We start from the raw sequence: 15,544 nt of genomic DNA, 5'->3' as shown, positions 1-15,544 counted from the left end.
TTCGGAGAGTTTGCCACATTTCTTTATTATTTCAGCTTATGTAAGAGCCTTGCACTTTCATTGACAAAGCATAAATAAAATGACTGAGAGGAAGACTGTACAAAATGATGGACTTAAATACTTACCTCGAACCTTTCTGGTAAAAATAATAAAAGAAATTAGCATTTAGGATGAACTTTATGGGTAGTCTGCAGGCTATTATCAGATCTGCAGTGAGAAGGTCTTCATTCTAGCTTCTCCATAGACATTCTGGGCATGTCTCACGAAAAGATAAAACTGAAAATATTACTAACATGAAGGAAAAAAAAAAAAGAAAAGAAATGGAGAATCATAATTCACTTATCTATTCCAGGTTATGAAGAACAGACTAAAATTCATAAAGAAATATATCTGCTAACTAAAAAGGCAAACATTCACGTTAGCATGTTAAAGCCATCATTAATTTTAGCAACATACCAAAGTGTCCCTGTGGCACATAAGAAAAAGAAAAAAACCCTTCATCTAAAGACACGAAGGTCATAATTTGACATAAGATTGCTCTGTCTTCAAAAGTTCACACCCAAGCAGAAGAGAGAAGCAGCGGAAATGAAGCCAATGCGTGTGGGATTTCTTGGGGAAAGGAGTCTCAGTGAAGGAGTTTCCATCATCACGCTCTCCTCGCTGGCTCCAAGAAATTAAATCTGTGGCTAAAGGGTCAGATCATAGTGATGGTGCTCAACAGCAGGCTCTATGGAGTCTCTGACACTGATAAAAATGAAGAAGCGTGGGTATTTGGTAACTTGTGGAGGGAAAAGGGGCAGCTCAGGCGCTTTCACTGCTGTCAAGCAGCTGCATCTTCAACAGGTGTTCAGGTTTGGCACCTGTTGCATGGTGCTCCCACATCTGCAGGTACATGCGCTCTAGTTCTACGGTGTACTGCTTGGTGTTGAAAAGCGGGCTGCAGATACGCTGTTTCCACACTCTGGATCGAACCTTCTTCAAACTGCAGGAGAAAACAAAAGACCGGTGTTTTAATTGTGCTGCAAATTTTCTCTAGGTAATAAATGAGCAAACAGAAACTGGCTAGGAATTAAAGAATTATTATTCATATCATCAAACTGATTTTCTGAGATATTTTGATGGTCTGTGATAAAAACAAACAAATATTACAGATAAAAACAGATATATATATATATATAAAATGGTAGTGAGGATATTTAAAAAAAATAAATACAAGATAATTTAGTAGTTGGTGAAGTTGACTTACAACTCCATGTCTGTGCCGAGCTTAACGGCCACATCTTCATACTCCTGACGACCCTGTGCAATGAGCTCAGGGCAGCCAAGGCAAGTCAGCTGAGAGGCAGCCACACGGGAAGCAAGTGTCTCACCTAAATGCATCAAACAGAGAAACAGGAAATGGTGAGAATAATTAAAAAAAAAAAAACAATTTACAATGCAGTTGCATGTATTTCCAAATTATATTTGGGGATATTTTTTAAACAGTTTTCTCTGATCTCAACCTCTTGTGTTTGTTGTAAATATACATTACACAGACCTGGCATTGTGACCATTGGCGTGCCAGCCCAGAGCACATCCATGCCAGTAGTGTGGCCATTGCAGAGAGGCGTGTCAAGGCAGACATCAGCCAGCTGGCCACGCCTTACATGCTCCTCTTTAGGGGCAACAGGGGAGAAGATGATGCGGTTGGCAGGCAGGCCCATGTTCTGGGCATACTGCTGGATGTTGGGCTCACCCACAGCAGGGAAGCGCAACAACCAGAGAACGCTGTTTGGCACACGTTTCAGAATCTGGAAATAAGAAAGAGAAGGAATGCCTACTTTTGTTCTACTAGTAACACACAAAAGAATGAAGGTCTCAAGAACTCTTGGCTTGGCTGTGCTTACATTAGCCCACATCTGCAGAGTCGGAGGGTCAATCTTGTAGAGTTGGTTGAAGTTACAGTAGACAATGGAGTCCTCAGGTAGGCCATACTGAGAGCGAGTGGTCACCACAATTGTTCTAGGAACCTCTTCTCCTGTGGCAGCCTTGTTATTGATCTTTTGGGAGAAGAAAAAAAAGACCTTTCTGTGAAACAGATTTTCAGATATCATGTGCTCCTTAAGTAGTATACAGACTACTAACAGTAGTTAGATTACTAGCAGGAGTACTAGCAATGTAAATGACAGGTGAGCAGAGAAAAATGAGCTAGACTTCTAACTACACACTCACAACCAACTAATGTGAAGGGATGTAATTAAATATTGGTTAAAATAATAATTTCAAAATACTTACAAAAGCAGTATGTCTTTCTTAATGAAAAAGGACATGAGTAAAAAGATTTCGGTCATAACAATGAAGCTTTTTTCCTTAATGTAGTGATATAGCACTTACTTTAGCTTGCTAGATGAATCTAAACACATGTAATGAAATCAATATTCCCTGAGGTAGCCTGAAGTTTCGGGTGATTTTTAAAATGTTCAGTGTGAGCTATCGGTTTTAAACTTTAACAGCAGGTCCCCTAATTTACAAATGTTCTCGTACAAAATTATTAATCTGCTTGTATTCCTCGTAGAATATTTTATATTTAGATTTAATGAGGTTTTGCCTATCATGTGACTCATATGTCATATGCTCCAATGTCCTGGCCACATCCTTATAAAATATTCAATTATTTGTAAAAGATTTCAAAAATTAAAAAAAATTAAGTCCTACAGCAAAATACCAAGGAATAAAACACTCCCAGCTCATACGAAACCCAACAGCAGCATCCCCAGAGCAGGAAGCTTATCAATTCCTAAGGTAGTAGTGGTTTCCTGTATTTACTGAATTGTGGTTTACTGTATTTACTTAAGTGAAGACATTTATTAGAAAGTACCTGAGTGGTAGCTAAGCCATTGCTGACTGTGAAACTGTTGATGGTGACTTGGATCTGGCCTTGGTTGATCATGTTTATAATGGCCTCAGCAGCCGTGTTCATTGGGATGACTGGCATGGAGAGGGCTCCGTTACTATCTGTGGACTCCTGGCTATCACACTCCATCTAGAAAAAATCTCACATCATTAATGGTGTCACCTTAAAAGGTAATAAGGAACAAAGTGTGAAGAGTTCTAGAGGTTTCTCACTTACTTTGATGACCTTGACATCAGGTAGGCTGTCTAAAAAGACTTTAAGATCAATTCCATTCAGTATGATGCGATTGTCAAAAATGTGTCCATTGGACTTAAAGTCAATCACAGCCTTTTTCTGAAAAGCATAAACACAAATGCTCAAAAATGTTCCCTTTGCCCAAGGAAGAACAGTATCATAGCAGTTAAAGTAATCCATAGAATTTCACTTGCCTTCAGGTGTGGAAACATGTTAGCATGATCCCCAATAAAGAAAGTATTAGGCATGTAGGCCATCTTCTCAGAATACTGCTCAGCCAGCTCAGCTGGAGACGTCTCCTTATCGGTAATGATGTAGTCCATAAAGGGAGCTCCACTGGTGCCCGGGTAGCCAAGCCACATTACCTGATGAGAAACCCCTTTTATTCATCAAAATCTTTAAATACATACAATGATGCATATGCAAATTATTCATACCAGTTATTTTTTACCTGAATGGGAGCTGGGCGCAAGGCAAACAGCTCATTACGGGCTCCCTTGGTATAGCCATTCATATTAACTAGGATGTGAATTCCATCTTGGTGGATTCTGTCTGCAGCTTTGCCATTGCAGGGAATCTGATTCAAAAGATATACAATAACACAGGAATGTGAGCAACTTTATCAGAATGGAAAACAAGACCAAAGCTATTCAAATCTGATTTATTTATTATTGCACATTCTGACCTGGGAAAGATCAGTGAAGTGATGAGCCTCGGCCATTACTTTTACTCTGAAGTTAGTGCCATCATCAGGACTGAGGGCATAGCAGAACACCTGGAAATAGAATTGAACCAGGTTAACCCATAATGACCACAAATACACATTGACATCTCCTAAAAAAACAAACACTGAAGTTAATAAACATACCTCAAACTTCTCAGAGTTATGCATGCCAGGAATGGATTGCATGAGATGGGAGGTGGGGTGGTTGCCAAAGTCCGAGCTAACATAGGCAATACGCAAACGCCCTCCACTTGCTTTCAAGTCCTTAGGATGCTCATAGGCAGGTTTATGAAGAGCATTGATCTAAAAAGCCGTCATAAGACACGGTCAATTTATAGTCAAATAATTTTTTAATTCATTTATTATTAGTATTAATGATGCATTTCTCTCCATGGTTTTAGGTTTCAGACAGAGAAGTTATGTTATAAAACAAGGCAACGTATTTTAGACTCTATAAAAGTGTGGTCTGACTACTTACTTTATCCAAGCAGAGGTTGCCATGCCTCTCAGCGATGGCTTTACGGAAGCCATGGGAAAGAGGATACAACATGCTGTGATGAGGATGAACTGAAGGAAGACGGTTCTTTTCCAACTGGTCAGCCACAATGCTAACTAACTTCTTCATGCGCTCATCGTAATCGGTCCAGTCACATACAATCTGAAAAGAACATCATTTATAACCTTTTTTTTTAGAACATATTTATATTCTGTTTTGGATCCTACAACAATCAATTATTTAAAAATGATATACGTATTATTAGATATACTTATTATACAAGTTTCACAGAAAAAAAATGATCAAAAATGCAATCAGTCTTTTCTAGGGATGGCCAAAACAGCACTTTACTGGCTACAAGTAATCATTGGTACTTCCTAACAAGTACTCGAAATACACTCAGAACCACACTTAAAATATGATCTTTAGATTTCTTAATCAGCTGCAGTTTTAGGAATAGTCAGTTACTGTAGTTAGATTTACCCAGCAGGCAACACCAATTTAATACTGCCTACTGAAATCAACTGTGCATGAAATAGCACCAGGACTAAAAGGGGCTGATATTTAATACGCATACCTGTAGGCAGTGAGCAAGATTGCAGTAAGCGTCCGGGAAGTCAGGTTTGAGCTTCAATGCAGTGCGATAAGATGCAATAGCTTCTGGAATATTCCCAGAGTCCTGCAGGTCAAAGTGCCCAGATATAATCAAACTGGCATTTATTTAATTGTTTAATCACGTGTCACATTGTTTAATTGTTTAATCACGTCACAGAGTATATTGGTATATACTTCAACACTTACATGTGAACTATTTATGTTACGACCATTTCTACACAATGACAACAAGCCTAATATACAGTAAAACATGTGTAACATAATATACAGCAACTGGGTTTTTTCAGTCAGTATCTGGAAATTACCTTGTGTATTGAGGCCAAGTTGCTGTGAGCATCTGCAAATGCAGGGTTGATCTGAATAGCACGTGTGTAGCACTGCAGCGCCCCCTGCACATCCTGCATCTCTTTTAGTGTGTTTCCCATGTTGGAGTAAGCATCAGCGAAGGTGGGGCTTATCCTGTAGCCATTTATAGTGAAATAACATGCTTAAAATCTCTGCACACGGCATGAATAAAACAGAATTTAAATTAATGAGCAGAAATAACAGCATGCCTGATAGCTTCTTTGTAATGCATGAGGGCTTCTTGCAGTTTGCCCTGCTGTTGAAGGACGCTGGCAAGGTTGGAGTGGGCTGCAGCAAACTCTGGGAACACCTGTTCAACACACACACAGACTTGAATATGCTTCAGGAAAATGGGTCATGGGTGTATGTAGAGCTACAGACAGGATGTGATAAGGGAATACTTATAGAACTCCAACCTCAAGAGCTTTCCTGTACAGCTGGACAGCATCTTCAATATTGCCTTGCTCCCGCTTGATGTTGGCCAGGTTATTGAGCGAGTCAGCATGTGTGGGGCAAAGACGCAATGCTGTGTTGTAACATTCCTCTGCCTCTGACACCTAATGATGCAGACAGATTAGTCTTATACATAACATAGAAAATTTTAATTATTCACTGTGATGCATTGTCTAATATTCCAAGACATTCCTATTTAATTTATTCACTATGCTAACGTACCAGTCACCATTGGTACTGCTGTTTTTGAGGGTAACAGTTATATTAACCTTGTGCAGTCTGGTTCTGCATATAAGCCACAGTCATAAGTATATCTCTATAACCTGAGGCACAGAAACTGTTTGATACTGTTCTAATTTTGCTCTTGTGCTCTTGATGCACACTTTTCTGAAGGTGGGTTTAGCATTGTGCAATTATAAAATGCAGTGGAGTGGATGTTAAAACTTTATAGAGAAACTTACCTGCTTCTGTCTACCTCTGCAAAAGCAATACTTTTTGAAGACAGCATATAAAACACAAAAAAACTGAATGTGGGACTGTACAAAGAAAAGGGTTCCTTACATTGCCTTTTTCCTTAAGAGCATTGGCAAGATTGCAGTAAGCATCAGGGAAGTGAGGCTGCAGCTCAATAGCACGTCGATAGGTGTCAATGGCCAAATCTATCAGTCCCTGCTCGTAGTACACGCAGGCCAAGTTCCCATGGACTACAGCATGGTTGGGGCTCAGACTGAGGGCTCGCAGATAACCAGCAACAGCTCTGTAAGGAACAACATTGCACAATTTTTTTAGTTAATCTGCAGTAATAATTGAATGGTTCTACAGTGTAACAGTAACAGTGTAAAAAAATGAAAGTTTACCTGTCAAAGATACGGGCTTCTTTAAGCACGTTGCCCAAGTTTATGTAAGCATCCAAAAAATTTGGATCCAAGGTTACTGCCTATAAAAGCAAACACCAACAATTACTTTTTCATCTACACCTAATTAAAGTTATTTTAAGTGACCAACATGCAGATATTTCCGGGAAGCACACTTACCTTCTCAAAATGATGAATGGCCAGCCAGATCTCTCCCTGAGCATTGAACACGCAACCCAGGTTACTCCATGCCACGGCAAAGTTTGGCTGAGTCTCAATTGCCTTCAGGTAGCAAGCCTTAATTAGGTTAACCATGAAAACAGAAAAAGTGGGAGAGAGAGGAGTAACAGAGCAGATAGAGGAGATAGTGGGGGTTGAAAAAAAGAGAAATTGAATAAAAAGGAAGAAAACAAAAAGGGTAGAGAAAACCAGAGTTAGAGTCTGTACTCCGTAAAGCAAAAAGTGAGTCTACAGCGTGGGCTCGCAGGCGCATCATACTGCCGCGCTAAGCTGCACGCTTTTTCCTGCGCTGCGCAAATCTGACCAGCACCTTCACCCTGACTGACATTTTTCAGTTATGGTGTCATCACTGGAGGAAATTGTATGAGACACGCTTAAATATGCAGAAAATGAGATTCCATATAATGTGACTAAGGCAAAGGTTACACATGAAAAACAATTTCATACAAAAACCAAAGCCCTGACAGATTTAGCCTGACTGTACTCACAACCTTAGATGCCTGTGCAGAGTGTAGGTGAAGGTCCCTGTAATGCAGGCGCAAAAAAGCCACACGGGCAGCCATTGTGTTGTGCCACGCTGTGGTCGCGCTGCATTGCCGCACTTTCGCTGCGCTAATGCCGGCTCAGAGCACAGACCACAGACCTAAAGCCCCAGGTACACCTGAGATCACCAGACTGACACACTCTCTGGATCCATCCAACCCTCAGGAACACAAGTTTAAGTTCTGTTTGATTTTAGGGCATATGGTGGACATAATACAAATCAATTAAACTGCTTGTTTTCCAATAGTGTCCTGTATTGGGTGTTTGGTCTGCTGGGTGCCAATGTGGCAGGCTAGATGGGCAGATCTGTAGTCTGCAGGCCGGGGGGAGGGGAAAGGGGAGCAAATGTTGCGCGCTGGCGCTTTAGAATCGCAATAGAGGGCGCTTTTTCGCTGCGCAACCCATGCGTCGCTGCAGACTCACAGCGCATCATCGGCTCAGCAGAACGCTGCATCTCCAAATCAAGAGGAAAAACAAAATGATAAACCAAAGCAACAGGAAAAAAATTATTAACAAGTAAGAGTTAGAGGGTTCTTACTGTGTTTTTGTTTGCTTACTGCATCCAATCCATATTTCTTTTAATTACTGTGTTGGGCGATGTTAAGTTGTACTTAGAGGTTTTTACTTAAGCTACATTTTTGTCAATTACTTTCTTTTTCTCTGTTGTTTTCTTTTGTTCTTCAAAGGTAACCACAAGACAGAAGAACTCAGGAATGAAGGTTTTTTTTGTTGCTTTTTTTTTGCTGGCAGTTACAAACCCGTTACCATATTTTTGGACTTTGTCTGGGGGTAGCGGCCGCAGCTGGAAGAAGAGGAGAGGACTGATGCTGCCCTAGTGTTCCTTTCCGTCGGACCGCACCTACGCAGGAATAGTAGCACCCACCTGAAACCTTCTAAATAACAATATCAGTGGTGGAAGAAACCAAAAGAGACAAAATAAGAAAACAAGAGCGTTAGTAAAGGTTGACAATCAATATATTCGTTTTGTATGGATATAAAAATCCAGAAACAAAAGGATAAAAAAAAAAGGAATAAAATATTTTACTCAAATTTCAATCATGCAATCAAAAGCAATTCAACTTTTAAAGTGATAAAATGCTCATGAAGGGATGGGAGAGAAGAAAGGCTTTGTGTTACATTTCATTCAGAATGTTTATTCATCCTGTTTAAAGGGAAGTAAAAGGAGGGAGGCTAACTGGCTTGATCTTCCCCAAATGAACTGAAAACATGTCCTTAGGAATAATATCAATCATGGCATTAATGGAAACACAAAAGTGAAAAAATCATTCCTTCCATCATTTTCGTTACTTTTTTTACTCTTACATGGTTTAATACATTGCTTGCTTTATCCTGTCCTGCCTTCTTGAATCCTGCCCAATGGGTAAAGAAAAAAGTCTGTGGTTTAATGACTTGTATCTAGAAGCATCCAGAGCTCTGAAATAAAGAGGTCAATGCTTGTGCTGCGCGTGTAATTCTTTCTCTCTATCATCGCATCTGACGCTTGCAGTGGAGTGCAGATATGGAGCTGCCTGCCTGATACAGCCCAGGGCTAACATCACAGTGTCAACACGGTATAATACCACCTAAACCTCCCAGGTGCTACTGACTAGGTGAAAAAGGAAAGACATAACAGGGGTATTCACTTTTTAACATGGAGAATATACAATAGCCTGGTTATTCACATAAACACTGTGGAGCCCTTAAAGGGTATCAGTAAGCTTGGCTGGAGGGTCAGGCAAGCAGCTCTGAGCGCGCACACTCCACGGGCCCTGAGCGAGCGCGCGGGGGGTCGGAGCGACAGAGCTGACATGGAGGGGTGCTGGAACCCTGGTGCTCCTCCCCACTCCTCCCCCTGGGGCAACAAATAAGAGGGCTTCTAACTGACACTCAGAGAACTTTCTCTGCAGCTTTAATCTCCCACAAATCCACAATTAATCCACAACACAGTGGTCTAGTTAGGGGCAAGTAAGGCCTTTTTCTTTGTGGGTAGAAAACCGGCAACGTCGTCCAAAACGGGCGCTAGCAAAGTGGTGTAAATAATAACTGATTCATTTGACAAAATTCATTAAAAATAGAATTGGGTTAGAAGCCATCTTATTTCCAGCATAGCAAATATCACTAACTTCATATCAAATCCATTGTTTTGTTCAAGACCGAGCCAGCATAATCCCTCCAAAACACTAAAGAAAAAAGCAGGCCAGAACATCAATGTCTGTTTAAGGATTCCCATTTAGTAAAAGACAAATGGACCCAGCCTTTCTTCCTGTTTGAAGGGGTGCTGACTGTGAAAGTAGATCAGAAGGAAGCACAGAGTTTAAAGAAGGCAAAGCAGGAGTGAGAGAGGGCAGCAGGACAGCAATGGAGAAATCTATGTACTTTAAGCTTGTCATCATGTAACATAAGGAAAAAAAACTTGAGGGGAAAAAATAATTGAAAAAAAAAGGCACTAAAGAGTTCCCTGTGACTATAGTGAGAGTGGCTGGTGTTTCAGGTCTTACATAAGAGCAGCCTGATGGTATGGTACTGGTAGGTGCACTGAGAGCATTGTTGCCCTTCAGAACCAGTGACACTAGCTGTGCTGCCAGGTCTGCTGAACAGCAGAGTGAGTGCTGGCATGGGGCTGACGTGAAGGACATGTGTAAAGGTAAGAAGAAGAAAAGAATAGAAAGCACCACATGTCTAGAAAGCAGAAGGTCTTAGTGTTTGTTTGGGGTCAGCACTGGGTCAGGGTAGCACTCACTCCCAAAGCACAGCATTAAAAATAGAGTTATGAAGGAACTCCAAATTAACTAATATCTAAAGGAAAAGCAAAGAAAACTGAACAAACAAAACAAACAAACAAACAAAAAAACACACTGGACACCATGCACACGCTGACTAGTCAAAACAGACCTTTGCCTCTTCCAAACGCCCAAGAGCTTTAAGAAGGTTGCCCAAATCGCTGCGAACACAATACAGATCCTGCAACAATAATTAAAAAGCAAAAACAAATATTATTTATTTATTTTCAACTATAGAGATGATTACAATGATTCATTTGGCCAACATATGCTTTGCAATTCCTTACCGGGTTGTACTGGAGAGCAGATACATAAGCCTGCACAGCACCTTCCATGTCTCCTGCTGCAACCAGAGCCGCTGCCAGGTTGATATATCCATCGATGAAGTCCGGCTTGAGGCGCAGCGCATGACGATAATGCTCAATCGCCTCCTGCAGCTGACCACGCTCCTTAAACACATTGCCCAGGTTGGAGTAGGCCTCAGCAAGCATGGGATTCTGCTTGATGGCCAGAGTGCTGAAGTGAGCAGACCTGCATTACAGAACAAAAGCAAAAAATAAACCGATCACCACATGTTACAAATGTGTCACGCTTCAGAATAAAAGATCCAACAGAGCAAACTGAGAGCACCACTACAACTAAGGATTCACCCACCCATCTTTTCAAAATGCATGCTGCCCTGTAGTGTTAGCGTGGCTAAATAACGTCTTGTATTCACGGGAACATGTTGCAAGGTCCCTTTTAATTTAGAGAACAGTTGGAAAATGCTGCAGAAGGCTGTGCCTATGGAAGCCAATGAAAAGGAAACCTAAAGAGTCTTACCTGTCGAGTCTGCGGCACTGGAAGTGGATGGAAGAAAGCAGCAGCAGAACACCGGTATTGTCTGGCTCTTGCCTCCACAGCTGCATGCAGTGGCGCTCTGCTGCCTCAAAATCGCCTGACTGATACTCGCGGTGTGCCAGCTCAGCCAACCCTTGGAAGGAAAGCATATGTTTTGTTGGTTCTGTTGCACCAACACAACCCGAAAGGAGGAGGGGGGAAAACAAGATGTTAGCAATAATGGAAATGAGGCAAAAATAAAATGATAAGAACAGAGATGACAAATAACTACCATGCTTATGAAATATAGGAGCATCACATCAAAAACATGCTAATAATGACTGAGTCTCTCTGGTAGTAAAGTTTGAGTGACTTTAGACAAATTATTGTTTGTATTAAAAAATGTATTCTGAGAAACTCATTCACAAAAGATGAAAAATAAGATTTTGGGGGGAAAAAAATAGGAAAAGAATGTAAAGGATGAATTCAGACATATATAGGCATTTTATTACTTGCTCATATGTAGGAGATTGCACATTGTTTACTTCTTTAACAGTCAGTCATCTCCATCACATCAGGACGACTACCAAATACACAATTAACTGTATTTGGGTCAAATACTGAACTCATTCTTTAAATAAAAAGAGATACAGGTGTGTGTGTTGGGGGGGGCGATATGAGAATGAACTTGACGTGAAAAAGAAACATTACTGCATTAACATTAAAGAGAGTTTACGGTCAATAATCAACTCCACTATACCCAGCTGGGGAAAACAAAACCAAATATTTATTAAGGTTCTGTGGGCTCCTGCGTTTGCGTCCGTCCACACACCCATGTTAAAGCTTTCTGCAGCTGGATTTTTTCACTTCTGGTCACGATTATTATTATTATCATTTCAATTATCCTGCAAACACAGAGCTCTGTGGATAACGCAGGTGAACAAGCGGGAATGATTTGCTTTTTGGGAGTGACCGCTTACTGATGACTCACTTTCACTTTGTCCATTCCTATTGTGATCATGAAAAGTGCTTGCATTTTTTTTTTTGCACTGCACTAGAAAATGTTGCTTTACAGCTAAAAAAAAAAAAAAAAAAAAAAATTCATATTTTTCCTAAATACCATCACAGAATAGCACTTCATTACGATTGTGATCATGGATACAAATCTAAAATACTCAACAGGATCATTTTATATTTCCTAATATACTCTACGTCTGCACATTTTATCCAGGCCTGGTTTGGACCGTCCATGAAACAAGTTAGTTCCTGTTATCACTTACGTTATAGCTGCTGTAAATAGTCGTTCCCATACCAGGCGTTTTTTCCCTATTTTGAAGTTAAATCAGACAGAAAAAATGTAGTTTACAGAAAAAGCACACAGTCCTCTGTACTAGGGACACGCCTGGGTCAGAAAACATGAGCGCTTTAACACTGAAAACTCTAAAACGCTAAATGTACATTTCTTCACAAAATTACTCACAACACCAGGTACACAGTTAAATCTTAAACCTGTTTCCAATGCTCGCTATTCCATAAACCTGTCATGGAGAGAGGGGTAACGTTGTCTAAGAGTATATTATTCATACTATTTATTAATCACTCCTACTTTTTATAACAATAAGAGTTAACATGCAGGTTAGCTCGTGCGTAACCGGGCACGTGCAATCTGGGGCACGTGACGTCAACAATACACCGGATTTAACCGCGTTCACAATAAATAAAAAAATAATAACATATCCAAAAATTGCTGTATCGTCTGCTGGACTCAGACTATAGTGGGCTTTATGTATGAAGCATTAGTCGGTTAAATCAGGAGAGATGAAATGTATTTACTACGTTCTGTTAAAAAATAAATGATCTTGTCCAGTTTACCTGTGCTGTCGGCCACGTTTCCCACCGAGCTCGCCATCTCTCCTCCTGTCTTCGGCTCTTGCAGACTGGTCGTCAGTGTGACAATAAATAAGCGACTAGTTCTAATAAATACAACTTCGACTGCTGCGATTAAAACATTAAAAGCCCAGCTACAGCATTAAAACATATAACACTGCCAATATGCTGTAACGTTAAACCAAATGATAGCCGAGCAGCCTCTTGTGTCTCCTTCTTTAGCTAGCTAGCTAGGTTAGTCAGCTAAATGAAAAGCCGATTCATTCAAGTCATGAGCACCAAGACAAATAATTCTTGGTTGTTTTTGGTGTAGAATTAGTGTATATCCAGTCTAAAATATAACTAGAAGATTTGTAAAAACCGACCGTTCTAATTCTTATTTTTTAATCTTTTTATCACAGCACTTCTTCTGCTAACAATGGTCTGTAACAAAATGGCGGAAGAGGGCGGGACTACTTTTGTTATAAAAAAACTGGGTCTATCTCTGATCGATTATGAGGATACACGTGAGCAAAAAAATAAAGTAATATTCAGTTATAAACTGAATATCTTGTCTACGGTGAATCGGGTAAGGGTGCAAGAACGAATCGAGTTTTAAGTTACAAAAGGAAATATATTGGGTATAGGGCGGCGGAGGCACATGGTAAAGGTTGTGCTTGGAGTACTGATGTATTATTGCGCGCAACAGTGCGACAAGTTGAGCACGTTCCATGTGAAATTTAAGGGGCTGAGTTTGTAATAGCTCGTGAGTTGCTCAGATATTAATATAATAATTAATACGTGAATTGAGCGAGACAAGAATGGAAGAATGGAATATCCCCCTTATAATACATATATCTTTTTACCTTGTGCGACTTGTTAAGAGTTATCTTCAGCATCCTTGTTGCTATAGATTCAGCTCCAATCAATTAGACTGCTGGGTCCTCTCAAAAGCTGAATGGCACAGAGTTGGTGTTTTGAACCTAGATTAGGTGAAGTAGGCAGTAAAATGAATGATTTAGATACTCCACTTATTTAAAGTTCCTTTCTGGTCAGATGAGGCCAGGCATCTTCATGCAGCAGGAGGAACCCAGGGCCCACTGCATCAGTGTAAGTTATATGGCTCTGAGGATTTCATGCTGGTACCATTGGCTAGCACATGGGGGTCTAAGCGACCCTCCAAGGATAATCTTCCCCAGACGATCACTGACCCACTGCCAAACTGGTTATGCTGAATGATGTTGCAGGCAGCATAACATTACCCACAGTATCTCCAGACTCTTTTACATCTGTCACATGTGTTCACTGTGAACTTGATCTCATCCAGGAAGCGAATGGGGTGGCAATGGCAGACCTGCCAATCCAGCAAAGCTGCACAGTGCTGGGCTGTGAGCACAGGTCCCTCTAGAGGATGTCAGGTCCTCATGCCACCCTCATGGAGTCTGTTTCTGACAGCTTGGTCAAAAACATGCACACCAGTAGCCTGCTGGAGATCTCTTTGTAGGGCACTGGCAGTGCTCCTCCTGTTCCCTCTCACGCAAAGGAGTAGATAACTGTCTGCTGTTGAATTGTTGCCTTCTACTGCCAGCTGGACAGGGCCAGCTCTTCCGGCCCGTCTCCCAGTATCTCATCCATCTTTTTGAAACCGTGCTGGAAGACACACCAAACCTCCTTGCAATGGCACATATGGATGTGCCATCCTGGACAGAAACTAAATACAAATCAGTCAGGAAAGAGAAGGAGAGAGCAATTGTCTGTGGCAACCACCTGTAAAAGCTTTACTTTAAAGTCATGCCAGAAGCCAGCAGAGGGCAAAAGAAAAAAAGCAGATGGCCACACTAAGCACAGTATGTGAACTTTATGCAATGTGCTTCCATCTACAATTCTCTGATCCATGTGGAAACATGTCTCTACTCTTGAAAAGTGATATTTAGTATAATGTGAAACAAATGAAATGCTTATAAATTATGGAAATATTTTTTATAGATAGTTTTCTGTGGCAAAAAAGCATAAAAGCAATTGAACCAGAGGAAATACAAAGATAGTATTTTGTTTGTGACATAAGGACAATGCCACACAATCTCATCTCTGAAAAAGAATGAGCTGGCAAATTGATATATATATATATATATATATATATATATATATATATATATATATATATATATATATATAAATGTAATAAATGTGTGTCAGAAGTTAATATAATTCTCTACATTGCATTTCACGTTCATGAGTGCTTTGTAGCTTTATCAGCTCAAATGCAGTGGAAGGGCAAACTACATTTACTACTACTACTACTTTAATTCTTACAGTAGTAACAACACAAAACATGTAGTGTCTGCGCTACCCAGAACTGGACCTATGAACCACTGAGTGCCAAATATATCTTAAACCCCATGAAGCTTATCATTTAAAACCATATCCTGGAATTATTTCATTTGTACAGTAAGATTGGAGGTGTGAACAATTTTTATTTGGGAATATTCCCTTACATTGAACATGAAGGAACATATGATAAAACACTATAAATCTATTTTTTATTACAGGCTTTGGTGCATATAGTCATACATAATTACACCATTGCACTCTTTTCTTCCTCATATTTTTCTTCCAGTAATAATCTATTCAAGATCACAATCACAATAGAAGGTGGAGATCCTATTATCTACTGCACACTTT

General features: G+C 40.2%; 1 protein-coding gene across 2 annotated transcripts; it reads right to left on the bottom strand.

Moving 5' to 3' along the window:
* LOC131357392 (UDP-N-acetylglucosamine--peptide N-acetylglucosaminyltransferase 110 kDa subunit) lies at nucleotides 1-13,326 on the bottom strand. Of its 2 annotated transcripts, none has more exons than XM_058396359.1 (22): nucleotides 12,869-13,326; nucleotides 11,000-11,180; nucleotides 10,465-10,708; nucleotides 10,290-10,358; nucleotides 6,795-6,911; nucleotides 6,618-6,697; nucleotides 6,322-6,517; nucleotides 5,724-5,864; nucleotides 5,517-5,617; nucleotides 5,268-5,421; nucleotides 4,925-5,026; nucleotides 4,330-4,509; nucleotides 3,996-4,154; nucleotides 3,813-3,902; nucleotides 3,579-3,704; nucleotides 3,322-3,492; nucleotides 3,110-3,226; nucleotides 2,858-3,022; nucleotides 1,887-2,039; nucleotides 1,538-1,790; nucleotides 1,247-1,370; nucleotides 1-982 (listed from the first exon to the last, which is right to left on the bottom strand). In XM_058396359.1, the coding sequence occupies exons 1-22, from the start codon at nucleotides 12,903-12,905 to the stop codon at nucleotides 802-804; spliced, it is 3,141 nt and encodes a 1,046-aa protein (XP_058252342.1). In that variant the 5' UTR covers nucleotides 12,906-13,326; the 3' UTR covers nucleotides 1-801. The 2 variants fall into 2 exon arrangements, with proteins under 2 accessions (XP_058252342.1, XP_058252343.1); XM_058396360.1 differs by having other exon boundaries at nucleotides 11,000-11,150; nucleotides 12,869-13,325.
* Nucleotides 13,327-15,544: the final 2,218 nt, after the last annotated feature.

The sequence above is a fragment of the Hemibagrus wyckioides genome, linkage group LG08, assembly GCF_019097595.1.
Source record: "Hemibagrus wyckioides isolate EC202008001 linkage group LG08, SWU_Hwy_1.0, whole genome shotgun sequence".
NCBI lineage: Eukaryota > Metazoa > Chordata > Actinopteri > Siluriformes > Bagridae > Hemibagrus > Hemibagrus wyckioides.
Note: the sequence above shows the minus strand (reverse complement) of the source record. Positions and strands in the feature narration are given on the sequence as shown.